The sequence below is a fragment of the Nipponia nippon genome, unplaced genomic scaffold (assembly GCF_047370975.1).
Source record: "Nipponia nippon isolate SJK-2023a ecotype South Korea unplaced genomic scaffold, ASM4737097v1 scaffold_2, whole genome shotgun sequence".
NCBI classification, from domain to species: Eukaryota; Metazoa; Chordata; class Aves; order Pelecaniformes; family Threskiornithidae; genus Nipponia; species Nipponia nippon.
The window spans coordinates 107,051,159-107,076,103 of record NW_028262336.1 but is presented as its reverse complement, the minus strand read 5'-3'; the positions used below and the strand labels follow the sequence as shown (position 1 = coordinate 107,076,103).

The following is a 24,945-nucleotide window of genomic DNA, read 5'->3' as shown; positions in this document are numbered from 1 at the left end:
ATTTGTATCTTCCCTCCTAGGGCTCTTCCTTAGGATGGGTTGTAACACTCTTGGGATGTTACTAAACTCTGTGATACTGTCAAGTACTCAACTATTATAGTCATAAGGTTAGTATGGTAAGAAAGAATTCCGTGAGAAGACTTCAGTTATCCTCTCCCATATGTATTTTGGACATGAAGATTATAAAAATAAAAAATCAGTGTACATTTGCACTTTTCTCAAGAAACTAGGCCTAACCTAGCTATAGAAATTTATGTTATATATTACAGGAACGGAAGTTGGGCTTTATGATGTATTTATACTTTGAGCTGTGACTGAAGTTAGAATTTTAGGGTTAATTTTGAGAATCATTGGTCTTTAATATAAAGTTACCTTGTTTTTGACTAATAACTTTAAGAGCCTGATTGGGTGTATTAACATGACAACTGAAACAGAAAAGTCTTGCCAAAATAGCAAAGTCAGTTTCAAAATTAATAGGTGCATTTTAGCTTAGTTTTTTAGTGTAACATTTACAAGATGAATGTCAAAGTAAGTCTTGACAAAGAGATCAGGTTGCAGTATTTGAACTTCTATGTTCTGCCTTGCTTCTTTTTATTTTCGATTCACAAGATGTAACTACCAGCAGATCCAGGCATTGCCTGTATTTTAACACAATTCTTTAGGGTGTTTGACATGTCTTTCAGTAAATATTGTGACTGCAGAATTTGAGGAGTAATAGGCATCTGAGCATTCACAAGTCCCAACAATCTCTGTTGTCCTGTTGTTACTGTAATAAAGTTTAGTTATTTCCATGCTATCATTTCTCAGTTAACTGACAGAAATTAGCCCTGTGAGTCTGTAAAAATTGTGGCCCATCTTTGGATTTATTATACTGCTATAAGTAGACCTTTGGTTGGTTTTAGTTCATCCATAAAACATATCTGTAACAGCTTCAGAGAACATTTTCTTTTAAATTATACTACTTAACAGTGTGCTTATGCTGGCTAACATGTATTGCACAAAATGGAGGAGTTAGAGCTTTAAGTTTACAGTAGCTCTATTAAGTTACTTTTATGTTGTGTAGACATGCAAATAATACAGTATCGACATCCGTTTCCTGTTTAGGCTTTGTACCCTTTGGTAACATGCCTGCTTTGTGTCAGTCAGAAGCAGTTCTTTTTAAACAGATGGCATATTTTCCTCAACAACTGCCTATCCAATCTCAAGGTTAGTATCTCCTGGTTTTAATATTGTATTAAAACTTTAGCATGTACTACTGATCTGTTGCAAATCCGTTTTAGGTAAATGTGCTGAATTATTGCTATTATCTGATTCCATACATAATTTTATTCCCAACAATACAAATTCTTTAGCTGTGCAGATTTTTTCAATAACAAAAAAGTATTCTTGTGCCTAGTTTGAATTTCTGCTGTTTCTCTAACTCAAACTAAGCCTGAGTCAAACAGCTGTGAAACAGGTAAGATTATTGATGAAAGTTGTGAGCTCGAGTGACATACCAAAACTGACCCAATATTAACTTGCTTTTTTTCACAAAGGCATTCTCAAACAAAGCACTTGTTATTACTTTATCAGAATGGAACTAGTTACAGGACACTGACTCCATTGCCTGTTTCACTCTGTTAAGTTGCATTAAAAAAAACTAAACTATTTTAAGCTGTTTCCTCCAAGTATCTATTCTTATTCCTTTATCATTTGTAAGATCTTTGAAGTTTAAGACTAACTGTCCACTGCAATCCGCTGTGGTTCCTGGCCAGCACAGACTGTTCAGTACACACATGCTAGTTGTCACTACTGCTCCTCCGTGTTTCTTTTACTTGCACAATAGCTCATGTCCCATTCCACACTTAAAGTGGATCCATATGAAAGGATGGTCCTGTGCCTACCTGAAAAGGCCAATATAAGAGGCACAGTGAAGTGGTTAGCTCAAATGAAGGGCCTCCAAACTGCTGCTTGATGAACCAGTGGTTAGGAGGCTTCTGCAAATGGCACAGGTAGAACATGCAACCACTTTCTCAGCTCATAGGCGAACTGTGGAGGGAATCTCTCTTCTCCAGAAGTTGAATTCCCAAGCTTGTCGATGGGAATTTATTGCTGTTGCTTTCTTGCTGTACTTTGTCTCTGTCTTAATGAAACAATTTGCGTTGACTCTCTTCATATGGATCCTACTGTTAGAATAGCTCTTCAAAATATTCATAGTCTGTCTGAAGATTTCTTTCCACCTGCACCTGAGTTACTTACTTTTGCTAAAGATGTATTAGAACCTTATTTGCAAAGAGATTCGGTAAATAAACATGTTGTTATTGCAACTCATTTTATGGATTTTTATGAGGTTATACAAGCTTTAGAAAAGGCAGCTACAGCTGTAAGATCTCTGAGGAGCCAGTTGGGAATATTGATTTTTCTGAAAATTAGGGAGATCCTGACAAATTATTTGAAACCACTAGATAAAATACAAGTAAAGTTGCTCCTACATTACCAATTGAAAATCAAATTGGAATTCACCTTGTCACCTATAATTCATTGACGTATACTTTGATTCATAGGGCTCATAGATTAATGTGGTGGCACATTCAATCTTCAGTTTGGGGAGAAGGTAAGGTAGCTGAATACGTGGCTAAATTAAGAACATGGTTGGCCACTCCTTCTCGGTACAGAGGAAGAGATGCCTCAACCATTGAAACAATCACTTCACCAGTCAGAGTGGCACCTCAAAGTCCCAGTCAAACTCACACAACTGGAATAAGAGCTAGATCAACAAGAAGGAGAAATCCTTCCATTAGAAGGAGAGTTGTGCACACCAGGACAGTATGTGGGACTCCACGATCTTGTGTGCACTCCCATGAACCACATAATGGATCAGGTTTCTCAAGAGTCTCCACACTTCATAGAGCACAGTCTCCTTCCCAAAACCATTAAGGTCAAGCATACACTGGGAAAGCTAAAAGGTTTATATTCTAATCATATTTCTGATTTTAATATAAACTGGCAAATCTCTGATCTTACGGAAACAAACTTTGCTCTTGAATTAATAAAGGAGACTCCTGCCCGGACATGGAAATATTTGACCCCAGCCAAATTCTGGCCAAAGGGCATTTCATACTATCCTGTTGAAAGAGTTGTAGAAGTTAATAAGTATCCTGGTTTTGAAATAGAACATTTATCGTTAACTAAACTTTATTTACAAAAAAACTATTCAAGGCAGGAATTCTATATAGGAGAGTCAAAACACTGTGTTTCATTTAGAGGCAAAGTTTTTCAGTGGGAGCAACAGTTCCTTGTCTCCAAACTACATGGGACAAGGGGGAAGCTCCAGTACAATTTGAGCTGAGGGTGTAGAACTTTACAAAGAATGGGTCAAACAATGCCTATCTCAGGAATGAATCCATGGGTACCAACACAATATTCCTTTGGCCTGAATGGGCCAGACCTAACGCCGTATTATTGGAAAAGAGAAATGGAGGAATTAAAGAAAATGGGCCTCACTCCTGGCAGTCCAGTTGCTCCTCCGCCAATCACAGAAGAAGAGGCAGAGGCATTGAAAAAGAAATTTCTAGAAGAGCAACAACAATGGATAAAAGCCAGCAGCATTTATCAATCAAGAAACAGAGCAGATCCTGGCAGAGCTCTCTCGCCAAGTACTCCTGCGTTCAAAAGGCCCACATCGACTTCGACAAATGCTTCAGCACTAACTGTGAGTTGGGCACTACCAGCCATGGTAAAAGAACCACATTCAGTGCCAATATCTCCTGTTGGGAAAGTGAAGAAGATGTCAGATATATTAGGCCAAATACTCCTTGTCTTAATAGGATTACTGGCTGGGTTTTTCTTGTTGACAAAAATCTTCAGAATACTAAAGAGGCTCAATTGGTGGTGGAATTCTCTCAGTTTTCCAAAGGGAGATGCACTATGTGCTTTCCAAAGTACTGGGCACCCAACCACCATGCACTTGCACAGATCTTGCCTGTGGACATGCCCATGATTTCCCTGGATGTTTCTCAGGCTTTTTATCATCTTCCTCTCAATCCTGCTTCTGCTATGCAGCTTGCTGTTTCTGACGGAAAACTGGTCTACTATTTTCAGAAAGCTCCAATGATAGCGGTCTCAGCCCTTTTCTCCTCCATGTTTTCTCAACTGCCCTCACAGCTGAACTGTCTCGTCGCTGGAATACTTGGACTTTTGCTTATAGGGATGACTTCCTCCTCTGCCATACAAGCTCTTGTTACCTTATCTCAGTTAGACACAGTCTGCTGTTTTCTTGAAAGCTTTGGGGTAAGAATAAACTTGGATAAACATACTCGATCACCTGTTGAAGAAATCATATTCTTAAGACTGAAATTTACGAGGACTGACATGATGATACCTGATGAAAAATGGATTGAAAGCAAACAAGTTATTAAATAAATAGATTGTAACAAATATTATGATTTTTAAATCCTGCGAAGATTAATAGGCTGCATAAACTTTGTCATTCCTTTTACTACTTATTCTAATCATGTGCTACAACCATTGTATGCTGCTGTAATAAACAAAAAGGATTTTCAGTTTTCCTTTCCATATAAAGCTTTATCGTATAAAAGGTGCTGTCAAGGAGTTAAATGGAAATTGCAACCCAAGGACAATGTTCCTATTCCTAGGCTTGTGACAGATGCCACTTTGGAAGTTGAAGCCAGATCCTATATCATCGGCAGGTTGTCTTCCTTCCATTTTGCAGGACCTAGACCAATACACATTCAAGAATTATTGATGTCATTGGTTGCAGTTTCTTTGATCAAACTGCAGTCTTTGATCTGTGACTCAGCATTTGTCTGCAGACAAAAATTCAGCTCTTTGCCGTGGAGATTTGTACTGTTGGGCCAGGCAAATCTTATCTTGGGTCAAAGTGTACTGGATTCCTTCAAAGTTTAACCCAGCGGATGGCCCAACACACGGGAGACCATCTTATTGGACTGCATATACTTGCATCCTACCCAGAAAGCCCTTAAAACTGCCACAGAAACAGTAAACTGCATATGACCAAAGAGACCCAAAGACAATCTTGTACTAGTTCAAAAGTTTCCAAAAATAAACAGCAATCCAGGCAGATAATCCAATTCAGTCCAGCTGATCCCAGATGCCATGTTAATCAGGCCAGCCTAAGCATCCACAGATTTTGTCCTTTCACTTTTGAATATGTGCAGTACATTTATTTATCTGCTGTGTGCTTCATACCAGGTCTCCACCATAGGGCAACAGCTTTTGAATTGACAGAATCAACTGAAGATGAGATTTTCTTTTCAGAGTCAAATTGAGGTGCTTTTCAAATAGAGATTTTTAATTGTAACATGTATGTAATTTAACTAACTTTATACGTGCGTTTTTTGACAACTTAAGTAATACTAGGGGAGGTAGGTCAGATGCATAAGCGTCCTGCAGCTATAGGAATGGGGTACTGGGCAGCTGTGAGGCTGTATCTTTTTGTAGTGCCATTACGAGAACTCTGAACCTTGACATCCATTAAGTGCAGAAGTTCCTTTCTAATTTGTGCCTGAAGTTTAGTCTTACATTATATATTTCTCTAGAATAAGGACCCCAAAATGGCTCGAGTTGCACTGGAATCTCTGTACAGACTACTGTGGGTTTACATGATCAGAATTAAATGTGAAAGCAACACAGCTACCCAAAGGTAAGATGCTGTATTTGTAATGATAATCAGGCCTTGTTGAGTGGATGTTGCCAGTGAAGAGGTTTTATAGTTCTCCTGAACTCCTTTGAATTGAACCTGTTCCTGTTCTGAAATAAAAAACTCAACTGTACACAACAAAATCCTCCCTTTTGTGGCACCATCAGTTATTCTCCCACCTATGAAAATTACTTTATAAAGTGTTTCTGCTTTTGGAAGAACTAAAAATCATTCTTTGCCTTGTTAAAGTTAGAAATATTTTTGTAGTGGCATGTCATTGTCTGGTTTATTGTTACTTGTAATGTAGTAATGAAATGAAATAATTACATTGAATTTGTAGCAAAGGATCAGAAAAAAATACCCTATTACATTTTCATTTCAAAGGAAATACATTCTAGTCTTTCTAAATGGAGCAGGATTTCCAACTTGCATTTCATAGTAAGTGAAGGTGTGCAAGGTCCAGAAATGTCTAATGCTTTTTTCCTTCTTTTACAGTCGACTTATTACTATTGTCACAACACTTTTCCCAAAAGGGTCCCGTGGTGTTGTGCCAAGAGATATGCCTTTAAACATCTTTGTGAAGATAATACAGTTTATTGCACAGGTATGGGAGAGACATGCATATGTCTTTCCAATTAATGAATAACTTGTTTTCCCAGTAAAAAATGAACAAATAAATAAACTTCTATTGTCTGAATTTTTTGCAACCCCATTGTCAGTATCTTTCATCTAAGCAATGAAAAATTATAGATTGAGCTGGGGCAGACTTCTTCTGAACAACAGGTTTTGATTCACTTCATTCCACTGAAAATGCATAAAAATGTTTTCACTTCGAATCAAATGTATTTTTTGTCAGTTTTGGAATTGCCAGCAAGTCAGAAAATGCATTTGTTGACAGGCTCTGACTGTCATAAAGTTCAAAATAATAAGCCATATTTTGTCCTGATAATGAATCATTCCTATGATATAGGACAATGAGTTGCACTGCTTTGAAAGCAGTAAGTCAGAGGAGAACCAAGTTCAGCATGTAGTTGACACATTTAGTTTTCATCAGTTCAAGTGGGAATTGCTAAAATAAACTAACCTTCAGTGCTGGAAGTTTCATCTCTTTTATTACTTAAATTCAGAAAACATTCCCATTGAGCAAAGCACTTAAGTACATACTTAAAGTCTCTGAATAAGAGTGAGTTAAACAGATGCTTAAAATCTTCCCTGAACGGTGCCATCTGTGAACAAGCTTCTTTTATGTAAAATACTATGTTAGTACCATAATTACCACAATTTAAATGAAATAATTAAAAGCTTTATTTCCAAAATGGATCATTTTCTATTTAAATGCTATAAATTTTTGAATTTGTCAACATACAGCAGTGTTGAAAGCTGAGATCTGATAATACGTTCTGCATACTTCCGAAAATCTGTTTTTTCTGTACATTTAAATAAATCCTGATTAAACTGGTTTTCAACATTTTGTTGCCTTAAAGAAAATAAGTAGCAGAAGTGAGCAGCTTAATGATTTGCAATATTTTTACTATTTTAGGAACGTTTAGATTTTGCAATGAAAGAAATTATTTTTGACTTCCTTTGTGTTGGAAAACCAGCAAAAGCTTTCAGTCTCAACCCTGAGGTATGATGTGCATCTGCATTTTTTTGAGTTAGTATATATTGTATCTTGAACTTGATTTATTGGTAAAATACGTCTGTGGACTTTGATCTGTGAAATGTCGCGTTGTTTATGCCTATCTCATGTTTCCTCAGTGAAGATTATCAAATGTGATGTAGTGCAAATGTATAAAATAAAAAGATAAATAAAGCTGTTGATCGCAGTATCTCCTTATCACTCTGCTGTTATCTGCAATGCTTTAAACTATTTAAATATAAAAATAAATTTTCTGTAACAATTTATGTTTTTCAAAAAAGTTTTACTAAAAGAGTACATGATGCAAGAAGAATTGAAGATGACCAAAAAAAAAAAAAAAACTCTGATAAAGTTTTACCAGTCTGATTGGTAAAGCTCTACTAGTGTTAGTGTTATCAGTCAGCTTCCTAGTGCTTTCCCTAGGGAAAGCTATCAGAAATTTGAAAAACTTAAAAAAAAAAAAAAAACAAAAAAAAACCCAGGTGGTAAAATAATGAAAAAGTTCTCTTGAAAATAATGTATTTGTCTATAATTTTGAAAACATTTTCATTTGAAAATGTAAGTCTGAAAACAATGAAATAATAGGGCTACTTTTTGATGTACATAGACTTCAGCATTCTAAAAAAATACCCATAATCTATGTAAAGGTACCTCTGGGAGACTGTAAGTAGGACAGCCTCTGAATTTTTGGAATATGTTCCTGGGAAGTTGAAACATTCTGGTCTTTCAGTTGTTGCAATGCAAAGCCTGCAAGTTTTCCTCTGGTGAATTCCCTGAAGACATTCAAGTCACTTAGCCTCATCTTCCTAGTGTTTTCACATTGCAGTTTCGGTGCTGAGCACCATTCCAGACTTTTCACACAGTACGGTCAACCCTGGGGCCTTTCGAGACAGTTATTGGTTTTTTTTTATAATGACTACCTAGGACATTTGTGTTTAACTGAAGGTCCGGTTAAGACGTATTACTAAACTCAAGGTGAAATCCACGTGTTTTTGTCCTGAAGATAAAGAGATAATGTGCTAATGAAAATACTTAGAAATAAAGTTTTGAGAGGGGAGAGCACTGCTCATAGTGCAGATATGAATTCACAATTTATTTCATGGGCATTTTTTGTAAAATACATCAGACTAGTCAATGTACCAGAGACACAGAAAAAATGCTGGCAAGTACATACTCAAAATTTCAAAGCGATTGAAGAATATGAGTAGAATATGATTATTTGATTATGATACTCATTCATCTTCTGAACTTTACAGAGAATGAATATTGGTCTGAGAGCTTTCTTGGTAATCGCTGATAGCTTGCAGCAAAAAGATGGTGAACCTCCAATGCCAGTGACCGGAGCTGTCCTTCCCTCTGGAAACACTCTCAGAGTGAAGAAAACGTATTTGAGCAAAACTCTTACAGAGGAGGAAGCTAAAATGATAGGTCAGTAAGAGAATAGACAATATAGAAACTTGGATGAGAATGAATGTGAAAAAGTCTTCAGTACCTGAGCAGAATAATTTACTATTGTTAAGTATTCAATTGATTTCTTTATTGTAAACACTTACTTTACTGTGCATTCTAATGAAATATATGGTTTAGTTTGACAAATACTTGTTTTTTTAATTACTTTCAGGAAAAGTCTTCAGTGGTGCTACACAAGTGGTCGCAACCCTGTGTTTCTGGGGGCGTTAACTACACAGATAGTTAAGAATTAGCTTCTTTCGGTGCTGAATAACTGTGTTTATTCATGGATATTTGTCTTATTAGAAACAGTGCCTGTGCTCAGAAAATGTACCAGCTTTGAAAACCAGCAGATTCCTTTGATATCCTCATTTTAATTGCAGTATCTCACACCAAGTGAAATTTTTAAAATGGCAGAAACTTTTAAATGTAAAATAAAGCTGAACTTCAGAGCTCAAGTTAAAAGCACTGTTACCTTGGGCTTCCTTCATAGTCAATGTAGAGAGAGAATCCTGTGCTGTAGGAAAAGAGCTTCTGTATCATGCCCTGAAGATGCCTGTTTTTGCTGGCAAAAGAGTAAATTTGGCTACTCACCTTAGCACTTCATTATGTCCCCAAAGTTACAAATGAAACAAAGTCTACATATTTCTACACTAGTGACAAAGCCCTGTGTTGTAATGTTGCTACATCATTGTAGTAATATCAAGAAAATAAGCAATGTAGGACCCACTGCTGTTAAAATGTACAACATAGTATTTAGTGCTGTTGCTAATTCGGTTCATTTTGATTACTCCTCATGCATTTGATAATAAATATTTGCACTATTGAATTCTGATATTTTATCAGGAATTTCTTCACTATTTTATGATGCAATATTCTAGTTTCCATATATAACATGTAAGATTAAGCTAGGTAATTCCTATATTTTCTTTGGCCTTCTACTCTACCATTGAATTGTTGATCATATCAGATCTGAAAATTGATGTAATTTTAAAATTCTAAGCTTACATTGTCTTTATGAAATAGGAAAAGAACTGACTAGAGAACAGAGAATTAAAAATATATTGTTCAGTGTTAATATATAAAATTTCATTAAGAAACTTAAAATTTTAGCCTTTGGTGAATGCATAAAAAGAGTTAATTCAAGTTTTATTTTTAAAATATTTGATGTCCGTCAGCTGCTGTAAAGCTGTATGTCTAATACTGTTTTTCACAAAAAATGTCATGCCATTAGTTTCCATACCAAATAAGTTTTAGGAGAGCTCATTCAGATTCCTTTTTTTTCTTTGCCTGTAGTTTTTAAACCTTTCTACTGGATCAGAGCTTTTACTTCTGTCGTGTAAAGTCACAAAATATATTGTATAACTTGGCAAACTGTGCAGCTTCATTTGACTATGTGGGGACATATTTTGACTAGGTATTTTTTAATTTTTTCTCCAGTAAAAATGTGTGTGTGTGTATATATATATCACTTGGGCTATTTTTACATACAATAGCATTCTTTTTGGAGAGGGAAACATGTTCCGTCTCGGAATCAGGATGTCATTACTAGTGGAATATGCTATCTCATGAGGAAAACATTTTTCTTAATTCATGCAGCACAGCATGAATAAGCAGCTTTCTTTTTCAGAATATACGTATCTATAAATGTCCCAAATTATACAAAAATGCCTATTATTGCAGGTATGTCATTATATTATTCTCAAGTAAGAAAAGCCGTGGACAACATACTCAGACATCTTGACAAGGAAGTGGGGCGGTGCATGATGCTAACCAACATACAGATGCTTAACAAAGAACCTGAAGACATGATTACGTGAGTGCTAAAGAACAGTAAATCCCGTAAAACATTGAGATGTAATTTCAGAACTTTTCCTCTATTTCTGTCTATCATGAGTCATCAGAGAAACAGCAAGAAACAGGAACATTTAGCTTAATTAGTGTAGACTTTGAAAAACTGTTTATGACAAGTTGATTGTACTTCTTTGCATGTTGCAATGTTTGGAATTGAACTGATGCTCTTGATGTAGCCAAAATCATGTGTGAATCCTGTGAATGTTTAGATGGTAGAAGTTGAAAGCACAGAGCAGAAAACCTGGCAGCCTATGCTCAGAACACTGTTTCAGGGTATATTTGCATCACTGAACTTCAAAATGAATGCAACAAATTCTGTAAATCCCTATTAATAATAATCTTTCTAAATTCCCATTACTATTCATGCCTGTAATCAAAATCAAATCTTAATTAAAAACCCAAGTCATTTTATGATAAGAGTCTTGGATTTAAGCAGTACCCCACTGGAACAGAATCAAACCAGTATGTCTCAAGCAGTGTTGAACAGCAGCATTTTACACGCTCATCCAAAATTATTAATGAGGGAAATTTCCTGGAGAGAGTTCTAGTGAGGTGGACATCTAGTAGACTTTAGAGACGCAGAGACATCATTTGACACATGCAGAGCACGGATTGGAAAGATCCCAACTGTAGGGAGACCTTGCATATCTTTCCTTTTAGAAGGGTGGTCACGGTAGTTATGGTAGAAGAGAAACAACCCCTGGAAAAAGTTCGAGGTGTAATGAAAAGCACATTGGTCTCTTCTAGATTGTTTTTTTCATATACTGTCCAAAAAAAAAGGCAACTTGCTAAAAATACCTTGAGTGGTAGATGATAGACTACAATGGCCAAATTCAGCTGCCTTTTACAGCTGATATAATCTTTATGTTTTAATGTAATTCCTCTGCCCTTGTTGCTGTGGCTGTGTAGATGACATCGTAGACTCTTTGTGTCTTCAGCATTGTCTTGCTTTATTTATATTAAATGCCAATATTACTATTCGATAATATTTCATATTTTTCTTATAGTACTACCCAGTATACTGCTCAGTACTCACAGCCAGTTTTCATAACCATTTTGGGTATCCAGGCTTTTGCGAGAGGGAAAGTGAGTTTTGAAACTCACGTTTTATTCCCAAAAGATAATTGCATAGTAAAACCTTGAGCGCTTAGATAAGAAGTGTATTTAACCTTAGCTGTAAATGTCCTTTCTATGGTTTCTCACTATCATCAGTGTTGTTTATTTTTAGAGGCAGTGAACAAATAGACTTAAAAGAGTTTTCAATTTCAGTAAGTCTTATGGTTTGGTAGTAACTTTTGTCAGAGACATAAAGATTTTAAGGTTGGAAGATGTAGACATGTAAGTTACTGTATTTTTGCATTGTACTTTATATCCAGATGAGCTGTAACTTAATATACACACTTGAAAGGCAAAACACGTTAGAATACATTTTTACTTGTTCTTCCAAGGAAAAAAATTGTCTGGGATGCTTAATTCTCAGTCAATCTAAAATCATGTGAACTCTTGAAAAACATCATTAGCTGTTACTGTCAGCATTTAAAATGGCCCTTTTAAAAACTGCATTGTGCATGATAATTGGAAAAGCCAATATATTGTTTTTATGTATTTGCTTATCATTTTATTCACAGAACTTCATGCTTCACTAGAGTTATGTATTTATTTTGAGTTCTTATGGGCTTTAATACATAGATACAGCACTACATTTATCTATATTTTAAAGTTATGGCTTTTGTCATATTTACATGTAGTTAATGTTATTGTATAAACTGAACATCATAATGATATTTTTAATAACAAATAAAATAAGAATCAGAGGCAAGTAGCTAGGCAGTGAATAGTCATAACATTTTAAAGTATACAGATTCTGGAGTTTTCTTTGGCAGTGTTAGACATGTTTCTGTATTTAATGGCTGATCCTTTAAGCATTTATTGTTGAAGTAGTAAATGCCAGCTGAAGAGTCATACTAAAATCCTGACTAAGGAGCGTCCTTTGTATCCTCCACTGGGATATGAATTTCAGTACAGGTTATAATTACTTTCCAACATCTAGTCAGAATAGGGCATCCGTTTTTCTAACATACCAACCGATCCTTGCAAGTACTTCAAAGATTTTCGCTGACAATACCTAACTGAAATCTGATACTGCTGGTATGGGAACACAAGCTTCCAGGTGAAGACAGCTGTCAGTGTGTTCATCCAGAGCTCGTCCTGTTGGATCCTGAGTCAGCCAGAGATGCCTGCAGAGCCCTACGAGGCCCCCCTTGCCAGACACTTCGCATGCTGTGCCTGGTAGCTCAGAAAGTTGGGAACTTGAGCCTCAGATTTGGATCTTCTCCTGCTAGTCTTCTGAGCAGTTGATAAGCCACAGAACACCCACAGTTCTAATATTTATAAATAATTATTCATTTGCCTTCATAAGTTTCCTCTGAGACTATTATTTTACATGCCTCCATTTTAAATGCACAATCTGTTTACCCTTGCTGGGGACTGATAATAAGGAAACTCTGTAAAGTTCACTTTCCATTTCGAGTCAGCAAGGCATACTCATTGGTTTGCCTGCAAATAAAATTTCCAATAACACTTTACTGTTTAAAACTATAAAAATATATTTTGCACAAGTTATTATTGCAACTAGTATTTGCACTAGCAATAATAGTTCAAAGTTTATAGCCAAGTTCTCAGATGAGATGTATTTTACTCTTTTTCAAGTCAATTGCTGACACCTTTCAAGTTCTATCTGTTAGGTTACAGGATACAGGTACAATGAGATAGAGATAATTCATTCTAAGAAAACAGTTTCCCCTCATTGTACAGTTTAAGTCAGTAGATTAAAATCATATCATTGTATTATTTTGTTAATGTAATACATATCCAAGCTGATAAGTATAGAGGATGTTAAGAGAAAGAGTGGTATTCACTAAAAAAATGTCTTTAATCTTTCAATTAAGTAAGCCTACTGTCAATTTATGCCTTTTCTGTACCCATTATTTCAGTGAATGCTCAGTGTTATTCTATAAATCTTATTTTAGATTTGTGAGATGGTATTACATTGAAGCTTTCTCTGTGACTTAACACAGAAGTAAGGTATTCAAATGCAATGTCCTCTGCTGCGTGGAGAGGCAGAGTAATGTAGTAAGCAGGGCATTGGACTGGGGTGCAGGAGAACGAGGTTCATTTTCTGTTTTGTCACTGAATTTCAGTGTGGTATTAAGTAGCTCACAATGCTTCTTGGTGTCTCTTCCCCCCCCCCCCCCCCCCCTTTCTAGTTCAATCAGAAGCATATTAAAGCATGAACAGTCTTTCTCTGCGTGTTTATAGTAGGGCGCCTAAATAGGACCTTGCTCTTTTGGTTCATATTACAGGCTAATAATTAGTAATATTGTGGGAAAGACCGTACGGTTTGAAATGCTGTTGTGCTTTGGTTACTTCCTCTATACTCAACCATCAAATAATAGATCATTGAGTTAAAAAATGAGCAAATAAAACGCCACATTTTGGGGTCTGTCTGAAGGACTTCTTCAATCTGCATTCTTACCAAAAAAAAATATTGGAAACAAGTCAGAAAACAATTGCATCTGTTGTGAAAATAATCAGCGCCTGAAACTTGAGCTCCTTTTAGAAGACTTAAGGACTCCCAACCTAGTTTTTCGTTAATGCTGAACTTTAGACTCAACCACTTTCCCAGGCTGTTAGGGATCAGTTGAGCCATTCCATAGATCAGAGTAGCCTTGGGGCTACTAAAATATGTTTTAGTTGATAATGGTTGCTAAAGTGCTGCTATCTCAGGCAAGGATCAGCAGAAACTCTCTGGCCATACCTACCTCTAAATTATGCTTCTTTTTCAGTGTAATGATGTGTGGTGTGCGATTTCCACAGATCTGTGCCCTGTTGAAGGCAACTGTCTGGATCTTCAGTCTTGCTATTCGGGCTTCTTACATATCTGCTATTTGCTTTATACAGCTGGTGTAATACAGTTGCACTGTGATGGGGACACCCCAGCTTTTTCCTTATTGCCTCATCCGAAGCTTGCATCACGCAAATGCCGATCTTGATGGAGGAAGTCCTCTACATTATAACTCCATCTTGATATATCTGCCAGTTCCTCTCAGAGAGAAACAAATGAGTCAGTAATAATTGATTTTTCAAGCACTGCATAGATACAATGCATCAAAAATGTCAAAACTGAAACGATTTATGCAATGGAAACATTTCTTCATGTTTCCTTCTTATTTCATTTATAGGGTCTAGCTTTCTGTCCTGATGTTCTTAGTAGGTCTCTGGCACTCCAGTATGTCCAGCCCTTTTCTGAGAAACTGTAGGTGGATCATCTAACACAGTTACTTGTTAAGCTTACTCAAAATTCTGGTTTAATTTTTCAGTGGTGAAAGAAAACCAAAAATCGATCTGTTCAGAACATGTGTTGCTGCTATTCCTCGACTGCTTCCTGATGGAATGTCAAAACTTGAGTTGATCGACTTGCTGGCAAGGTAAGCTGTTCAAGCATTAAATGACTGTTCAAGGGCAACAGAATGAAGAACGGAGCCACAGAATGCATAACTGTTTCTTAGACAAAACTGTATGCTTATAAAAAGTAATCTGATATTAATGGATAAGACATAGAAGTCCTAGCATCTTTTTACAGGCATCGTGTTTATATTATGGACTCCTAATTTTATAAGAGACTAGATACGTCATCCAGAACTCTTTTCCATCAGTATGTAGATTACATGATATTCACTATTCTTCGTGGTATTCACCATTCTTCATGATATTCACCATTTATTGCCTTTTTTTTAACCATCACAGCATTCTAATTAACAAGAGAGATCATCTTTTCTGCATAGTGGAAAAATGTGGAGATACCTGTTTAGTTTTGGTTTATGATTCCCACATGTCTGTTTGATAAAACTGAATGTGCTAGATGTGGTATCTTTCCAAATACTTTTAAATTTATAATAATTTTTTTTTTTTTTTTTTTTTACTACAAGACAGAAAAATAAAGAGAAGGATAAGTTTAAATTTCACATCCTCCCTGCTTGGGGTCCATTTAATTTATCTAGGTAGACTTCACGTCACTGAAGAAGGTAGTCTACAACATGACTGCCAGAACAGTTTCAGTTTCAGGATATCAAATCAGGGACTTACTGCAAATAATTATGATAACAGGTACTGGTCAGTACAGAAAAGTCTGCTACATCTCAGTTCTAGTATCCAAGTAAAAGATTCCAGCATGTGTTATTTGTGTAAGTGGATTATGGTGGTAAATTGAGCCATGAGGCCTTTGCAGCATATTGCTCTCAGTTAACTGTGACAAAGCAACCTTTGCCACTCTGTTCTTGCTTTTGAAACATCTGTGAGGAATGGCAGGTGTGGGAGTCAGAGGGTTACATGCAAAAGCAGTTTCTTCTGCTCTGTGAACACCCAACTCCCAGTGATGTGCTAAAACAGTGAAACAATTCATTCTACTAGCAGTAAAGAGTGCAGACAGCCGAACAAGCCAAAATTGCAGCCAAGGGTAGGTGTGCTGTGGTGCATGGCCAGCTTGATTTCCTTGTGTTTGCATCCTCTGCTATAAATCACTTGTGGGTTGTCTTAAATCATTACGTTATCAAATTATACAGATACCATATTAAATAGTAACATCAATTCTGCTTAAGGGAAATGAAAAAGGACATGTTTTCCTTTAATCCAATATTTTAACTCGCTTTCTGTCCTTAGTAATGGCCTTAACTGAGCTGGTAGAAAGCACATATCCATTCTGGTCACAGCTCTTCAATCACAGAGGATTCTCCAGGTCTGACCCGTCACTACACTGAAGAAAGTTTTGAGACTAATGTGGATTTCTTCCTAAATTGGTGCTTCCCTCCTTAAGGCTCACAACTGTCAGTATAACCACTGGTCTATCTTTATTCTATCATCAAACTTCATGCAGAAAAAGTCAGCTGTGATTCTTTAGCCGCAATCAGTTTGTGAGCATTTCCTGGGTAACTTCCATGCGGGCACAATGCAAGCAGTAGGTCTGCTGACTCTGACTGTGAGAAGAAGTAAGACATCAAGAGAAGCTGAGGACAGCATCTCTAGATCAACTTCAGAAGTAATTACATGCTGAGCCTTTCCCCAACAAGAGGACCTTTGGGAAGCTGTTCTCGTCTTCTAAATGTACTCATGCTACAGCATCTTTGAGACATTGATACTGTTTTAAATCAGATTCTCAAGTATAAGCAAGGGAAACACAATTTAGGTAAAAGTAAGTGGATGCATAATAGGTTGGAAAGCAGTTAACAGACAGTTCATGGTTCAGGAGGTGTATAGCATAGTGTTGAAATAACTGGGTAGCGTCTCAGTGTTGCAGAGCAGGATCACAAACTGAACACAAAGGAAAAAAAAAGTGATGTTCCTATGAAAAGGCGAACCTTATTCACATGTATAAATTGAAATAAGTCTAAAAGTTTTTTGAAAAAATTCTTCTGGTCTAATCAGTAGCAAGGATGCCTGATTTGGAGAACAACATCCAAACTGGGGCATTGCAGTTCAAGAAGAGACTGACCAGAGAACAAGAGAAAGAAAGATCAGTGGGTTGAAAGAATTAACATCTGTTTAGTCTGAGACAGTGTAGACTGAAAACAGTTTACAAAAATATAGCTGCAGAGAAGAAAGTAATAAACTGTTTAAGGAATTAATACCTGGCCTAATCTTGATCTAAGTCTCCAGACTACCCCAGCACCAGAGTTGCTTCTACATTCTCTGTAGTATGCCATGTTTATTTGGGTCCAGATTGACTGCTTCTCCCAATTATGAAAAAGTAGTCCCAGGAGGTAAGTCTGTGCTGTTCCAAAGAACACTCCATTACAATATTGTGTCTTTTCTGGATCAGAGACTGTAATCAATACAAGGATAAAAAACTTTGAGGAGGTGAAACTTCAGCTCCTCTCTGTTTCTGAAAAGAACCCGAGAAGCTATTCTGCCAGGGATTTGTGTGGGGCTGTGTTGTTGGGATGCAAAGTTGTTAAATATTTTCTTTTCACTAAAGATAAAATAACATCTTTGGGTTAATGGGTTCTTTTATTCACAGTTTGGTTTGAATTCTTCATCCTCACAACAGATGTGTCTTTTGGATTTTTCCAGAAGGATTCTGTAACTCAGCAGCTAGACTTTCTTTCAGAACAGCTGTATTCAAATTATAAGCCATAAAGCAGATGTCAAGTATATACTGTACCTTTTGCCCTTTCACTGCCCACTGAAACCATTAATTAAAAATTCCCAAGTAGGTCTTAAATTTAACTGACTCAGGTGCAAACAAACAAACATTTACTTGCTTTCTCAAGCTCCCTGTCATATAGTGGTAATACATAGATGCATTCTTATGCTCAATTTGAATTTCATCTCATTTGATAATGCCATTGCACAGTAACTTGGGCTTAGAGACGTATGTCTTTTGTATGCTCTTTTCTGTTATTACTTTGTGTCATTGTGGAAGTCATTTCATGGATGACTTAATCATAGTCTCAGGGCTTTTGCTTGTTTTTCTGGTTTTGGCGTTCCAAAGAGGAGACAAAAATGGTCCTTTCTTAGCACAACAAAATACTGTGTTTCCAAATTTATATAGAAAGTCACGTGGTTATTAAAGCGTAACAGTTATTTTTGGAGTCATATTCTCCAGAGGTGAAGTTTCATGGCAGTTGCTTTCCTTTGACTTAACTGAAATGTCCTCTGCCTCCCAATTAGGCAGCTATAATGAATCAAGTTTGTTGTGAGCCACATCTCATCATGCACTTCCAACTGAATGGAATTTGGTTCCATTCCATTTGCCTGTTTTGGGGTTTTTTTCCTAGGTTTCTGTCCATTTGTTTATAATGCGTCCTCATTTTCAACTGTGTAGATTAAATGTAGATAAAATACTTTGAAAATGAGTTCTAACACACTACAGAAAATTACAGTCTCATGGGTAATAAAACCAAAATGCATTGTAAAGGCAATGAAGCAAAAATTGCAGAACACACTGATCTGAATTTACTTTATTCTGCCAAGCTACCAACACAGAAGTGGTTTGGTAATTTTTGTGTCAAAAGAAAGTGTATAGAATTTTTATGTTGGAAAGTACTTTAACATGATGCAAATACAGAAGGAAATAAAATTTGAAAATGGGATCTACAATTGCACCATCTCTCAGAAGGACTTTGGGGGTGTCTGATATGTTTTTTAAAAGTACGGAAAGTTCTGAGGCTGTTTTCCCCTTTTCCCAGTCCTAAGTTGTTTAAAACATGAAGCAGTTTTTTTAATTCAGATGCTTCCTTTTATTTCTTTTGAAGATTTGCTTTCAATAATTGTGATTTGCTGCTTGGCTAAAGATTCATTTTAACTGTTAGGGAGCCGAGGTGTTGTGATTCCTTTATTTTTATATTGAAAGTAAACAAATAAATACATACATTGTGAAATTAGGTATTAACCTGTAAGCCTTTTGTTATCATAACTAAATAGAAGTTATTTTATAAGGGAGTAAATCAAAAGTATACTTGGTTCAGGGAGACAGCAAAGTTGCCAAATTATGTACTTTAAAGATACTATCTTTTAAGAGTGAAACAAAGACTTCTTTTGGATCCATTAATATGTTCAGGTGCTGTTGTAGCAGGAATTACAGTATAAAAACAAGTTAAGGATGTTAATTGTGGTCAGTAATAATGAAACCCTGATAGCATCATTGAAATTTACATTGTCATTGGGAATTTTCCGTCAGTGTTAAGTTACCGAGAAACATATGCTCCTTACCACAATAAACACTCCTTAGATTTTTATTACCTGATATTTACTTTTACTTACAGGCTGTCTATCCATATGGATGATGAACTTCGACATATTGCACAGAATTCTCTTCAGGGTCTACTTGTTGACTTTGTTGACTGGCGGGAGGATGTACTCTTTGGTTTTACTAATTTTCTGCTACGTGAAGTGAATGATATGCATCATACCCTTCTTGATACTTCACTGAAGCTGCTGCTACAGTTGCTTACACAATGGAAGCTTGTAATACACACTCCAGGAAAAGCTTCTGAACAGGCAAAAACCAGATCTGCAGAGGTATGAAATCAAGAGATCTGTGCCCTAACATTTATACTAATTGAAGGCAGAAATTATGTTGCTTGGTGTTACTGTGGTTTATGTATTTTGTATTTACTCACCTGAGAAGAATTCACTGCGTAAGATTTTTTTTTTAAGGTAATTAGTTCAGCTGTCTTTTGAGGACAGCTATGTCCTTGTGTAACACAGCAGATGTTATTGTTGTTGAGCAACATAAGAGAATGCATGTCAAACTGAAATATGCACATCAACAAAAGCACATAAAGTGAAATATGTGTATGTAGATGTGGCAAAAGGACATTTTCCCAGGACTGAAACTGATTGATAATGCTAGTGGGAACGCTGAGAAGAGTGACATGGATCTTCCCTTCCTGTAGCCATTCCATTTGTTTGATTCAAAAACATCAGAGAACCCAATTGTTTCTACAGCCTGCTGTCTCCATGTGTTACAGACATTTCTGGGAACTGAACAGCTTTGCTCATGCTCCTCCAATCTGCACTGTCCCACAGATAATTTCACTATGAGTGATGAATTTCAGGCTTCTTATCTCCTAACCCAATCAGATTGGAAATTTTTTCCTTTGGGCAAGCATGGTGTCTGCTTTATATCTCAGAGGACCATTAATTTAATAGGTAATAATAGTATTACAAAAATGTAGAAAAGGGAAAGCGTCACGTATTTTTCTTTAAATATTGTTACGCTTTACTGATGGGCTGATGTTCTAGAGGCCATCTACCAGGATAAAGTGTTGCCTGTTACAGGATCAAAGAAAGACCTGAGGACCTGCTATCTGGAGTAGAAAAAGTGTGAAGTCTTCATAGTCTGACTTACCCATTCATTTTTTTAGTGGAGGATGGAACAAAGCAGGTAGTTGAATTGCAAACTAGAGGGATGGGTTTGGCCAAAGGACTCTGATCATATATTGGTTTTGTGGAACAAGGTAACTTAAAGCAACAAAACCTGGTTGTTTGAGAGAATGCTGTCAGTCTCCGACTTCAGCATTTACATGGCCTCTGCATTTTGTTTCTTTATATGTCCTTGTTAAATAGAATATTTCTTGGAGACCTGGTTTTCAAACACCATCACTCCATTTTCCCCTCTTGCACTGTTCTACAGTTGATACCAAATGGATCCAGCCACAGGATACAGTCTGAAAGAAGCCCCTATTCTAATGTACTACATGCAGTCGAAGGATTTGCACTGGTTCTGCTGTGTAGTTTCCAGGTTGCTACACGTAAACTAGCTGTTTTAATCCTCAGAGAGATCCGTGCTTTATTCCTGGCCCTTGGCCAAGCAGAGGTATGATTTTCCTTTTCTGGAACTTTGCATTAAAATTTTCCAAAGATAAAGCTCAAAACTGCTATTACAGTTGCTTTTAACATAATTGCTGTGGTGTAGCAGGTGTGCACTTAGTTTATAAAAAAGCATTTTGTTTGAGCTTACCGTTTCTATTTCCCTTAACACTGTAAACCATTCTGTGTACTCAACAATGTAATATTTATAACATGTGCCCTGTACAAGAATTTGAAAGGAAACATGTACAGCAACTTAATATTTTCTCTTAGCATGAAGTGAATGTAAAAGACGCTGTAAAACCTTTTTTTTTACTGCATGGATCATGTTTGTATTGTCAGGATTATAAATTCGTATTGGGAATGAAACTCATTCCTATAGCATACCATTTTGTAAAAAAACACAGTATAAGACACATTTAAGATTATTCACATACATTTTCCTTGTATAGTAAAGACCTCTAAGTCTTTTTTATGGATATAGAAATATGGAGAGTCATGTGTATTGGCGGTCACAGCTCAGTGAGCCATCTAAATGCCTAAGAACACAAATATGTGTGTTCACGGCAAAGGAATGCTTTAATAAACAGTAAGCTAATTTTTCAGTCTTTTGAGACCAGCTATCCAAAGTCATTTCAGATTTTCTGATATGTGCTTTTGTTTGGTAAGCAGTGAGCTATAGCCACAAATTAACTTCATTTCAAACTGCAGCCTGGACTTGGTTCCGAGCTTAATATGAAAAAGACGAAATGTACTCATCATTGCCAATGAGTTTTTTTAACCATTTTAGATTCATGTAATAATTTTTAGGTGGTTCTATTTCATGTACCAGAAATATAAGGGAAATAATTTGGTCAGGTGAGCAGTTAACTTGTGTTCTCTGTTATGCAGGATGATGACAGGCCTATGATTGATGTCATGGATCAGTTGAGTTCTTCAATTCTTGAAAGTTTTATTCATGTGGCTGTTTCAGATTCAGTAAGTACTACTTTACTGTTACTGCTAGTGTTTATCTAATGCATGGACATAACAAATATCAGACATGAAATACCAAAAATAAAGCTGCTAGAAATCAAAGAAATCATACAGCTTTAAGGATCCAGCCATCTACCCAAGACCTCCAAGGCTCCACAATGTCCCAGACAATCTGTTCCATGAAAATAATCATACTATGGATATAGAAGGTACTACATATAAAAAAAAAAAAAAACCAACCAAAATTTATAATCAAAACTACCTAGATGCTGGACCTGGGACCTGCATCCAGAAGAACTGTTGCGAAAGTCTTATTGCCAGCACCACCTAATGCTTGGGGCGCTTGGAAGTCACTCACTGCTACCATCTGTTCCAGGAGGGAATAAGCTTTAGCTCCCCTGCATGCTCAGAAGTGGCCCTGCCTGCAAACCTAAGCCTAAGCTCTAGAGTAATTTACAGCTGGGGTGAATCTCTGCTTTTGCCCTGTCATGGGCCTGATGTGTCTAACATGCCACCAGAGGAAGCAGAGATGCAGTAAGGATTTTGAATGAAAAAGTAGCAGCAGAAGAACTGATACATAGGGCAACTTGTTTTGCACACTACCTTAAGAGATTAGTGCCCTTATCCAGAGAGCAGAGACTTAGCAGTTTTGAGCACTTTTCAACCTGATTAAGTTTAAAGCAACAATCGGTCCTTGCCACATGAGTGCCCTTTCCTGGGGTAGGAAGGGTACATAGAACTGGTGGTGAAGTCGGGCCACTGTGCAGCTGAAAACAGGGAAATTGAGGGATCAGAAACTGGGCAAGCAAGAGATTGTGACTCTGTAACCCAGGAATTGGGAAATTCAGCTGAAATAACAGCAGCTGGATTTGGGTGTTGCCGTTTCTATAGGTGAAGGTTTGGATTTTGTGCTTGAATTCTATGCATTAATAATATAGCAAAGCAAATGTGTTGCCTGTGTACCTGGTTTCTGACAAGTACAGCAGGGAGTGGTAATTCAGTGATTACTTTTGTAACAGTCGATGCAGGATACAGGCAATGTTACATCCTATTTGAGGCCTGAATAATAAGGAATAATAAGTGAATAATAAGGATGCCAAAATACATGTGTTTTCAGTTTTCATTCCACAAAGTTGTTTTCTGAAGACAAAATTTAAATTACGGTAGACAAATGGTTTGTTGATGTAGAACCCTACTTGCCCCTGAAGGTAGCAAGATTTAAAGTGGATTAAAACTGCTTAAGCGCCTGCTTCAGCTTCTTAATTCCCTGCACACGTATTCAAATACCCTGATGAATTCTGAAGATATTTATTAATAGCACTGGTATTTATCATATTGTCATAGCATGTAGGAGTCTTAATCATAGGCTAAGGCTCTGTCCGGCTGTTCAGACAATGAACATAAGGACAGTCTATACCTATTACAGACTGCAGTGTCATAGAAGAAACAGTGGATGGGTGCGGGCAGCAATGAGAATAGAAAGTAACAATGAAATTATATTGGTCATTGTAATCATTACTTATCGTAGAGTTTAAGGGCAAGTTATTGTGCCTATTGCAGTAAAGAGGAGCTTAAAGGAAGAACCAGAGAGGAAATAATGAGGTAGCTCTTATCAGCATTTGTAAAAGGCTCCCCATGAGTGAAAGGGCAGTGTGATGGGAAGCATAGATGTATTGGTCTAAAAAATCCAACAGAGCCATGGAGCTTGAAAATGAAGACAAGTACTGAGGGGGGACATGGCAGGAAATAAGTGACTGTCACTGTGATTTTTTCTCTTTTCTCTCCATAGACAACAATCCCATTAACACACAGCGTGGATTTGCAGTGGCTGGTGGAGTGGAATGCCGTCCTAGTAAATAGCCATTATGATGTGAAAAGTCCTTCCCATGTCTGGATATTTGCACAATCCGTTAAAGACCCATGGGTTCTCTGCCTCTTCAGTTTTCTTAGACAGGAGAATTTACCAAAACATTGTCCTACAGCTCTCAGCTATGCTTGGCCATACGCTTTCACGAGGCTACAGCTGATAATGCCTCTTGTGGATCCAAAGTAAGTGGCAGTCTGCATTTAAGTTTCATTTTTATGGGTTGTGTGATTTTAATACAAACTTTTTTTAGTCTCATGTTTCAGTATCAGTCTGTAAGTCCTTATAGCAAGGTGCTACCCAGACATTCTGTTTCGAGTTTCATAATTGCAATTTGTAAGGTGGAAAACTCCAGTTTGCTACCTTCATTGATTTTTTTCCCATGTATCATGTCATGTTGAATTGCGGCTGGTGGATACTTAGCATGTTTTATTCCCTTTTAAAATATCTTAAAATACTGTGTAATTAAGACTGGGAAATGATTTTAATAATTTTAATTTATTTTAAAATTCTAGTATTCCTGTTAATGCAAAGAAAACAAGTACAGCAAGCAGTGGAGACAACTATGTTACTTTGTGGAGAAACTATCTTATTCTCTGTTTTGGAGTAGCAAAGCCCAGTATTATGAGCCCAGGACACTTGCGTGCTTCAACACCAGAGATCATGGCTACCACTCCTGATGGAACAGTGAACTATGATAATAAGGTGATACATCCTGTTTCAAACAAATTATTCATTTAGGAGAGTTTTAAACTGCATCTGCATGCAAAATATCCTGATGAAAGTTTTTCAGTTAGGGGAATATTTTGATATATGCAAGCTGCTCAAAGCACATAATTAACAATTAAAACATGTGTGTAATCTGTATTGACATGATGTGTCAATAAATATTTGGCAAAAGCCATGGCATTTTCAAAATACTACTTTTTTTTTTCACATTCTCGGTGATGTGTATTTAAAATATAGACATTCTGGACATATGTGTTGAAGTTAACTTTAGTTTGTCATCCCCTTTCTTTCCTTGTAGAGCACTCCAATTTGTAAATTTATAACATTATCAAGCACTAAGGCAGATTTCTGAATAAACATTGTATGCCTGTCAGACATGAAGGAATACTATATGAAATACAGTTTCAA

At 36.6% G+C, this 24,945-nt stretch overlaps 1 protein-coding gene across 9 annotated transcripts in view; it reads left to right on the top strand.

Annotated features, from left to right (window-relative positions):
• FRY (FRY microtubule binding protein) overlaps positions 1-24,945 on the top strand; it is a 250,388-nt gene that overhangs the window by 140,104 nt on the left and 85,339 nt on the right. For all 9 annotated transcript variants that reach the window (XM_087756432.1, XM_087756431.1, XM_087756427.1 and 6 more), the window contains 12 exons: positions 1,105-1,206; positions 5,559-5,662; positions 6,155-6,263; positions 7,200-7,286; positions 8,555-8,726; positions 10,431-10,563; positions 14,981-15,088; positions 19,421-19,676; positions 20,794-20,976; positions 21,861-21,947; positions 23,734-23,993; positions 24,324-24,513. In XM_087756432.1, coding sequence (XP_087612558.1) covers positions 1,105-1,206; positions 5,559-5,662; positions 6,155-6,263; positions 7,200-7,286; positions 8,555-8,726; positions 10,431-10,563; positions 14,981-15,088; positions 19,421-19,676; positions 20,794-20,976; positions 21,861-21,947; positions 23,734-23,993; positions 24,324-24,513 — 1,791 coding nt within the window. The remainder of the gene's footprint in view (positions 1-1,104; positions 1,207-5,558; positions 5,663-6,154; positions 6,264-7,199; positions 7,287-8,554; positions 8,727-10,430; positions 10,564-14,980; positions 15,089-19,420; positions 19,677-20,793; positions 20,977-21,860; positions 21,948-23,733; positions 23,994-24,323; positions 24,514-24,945) is intronic.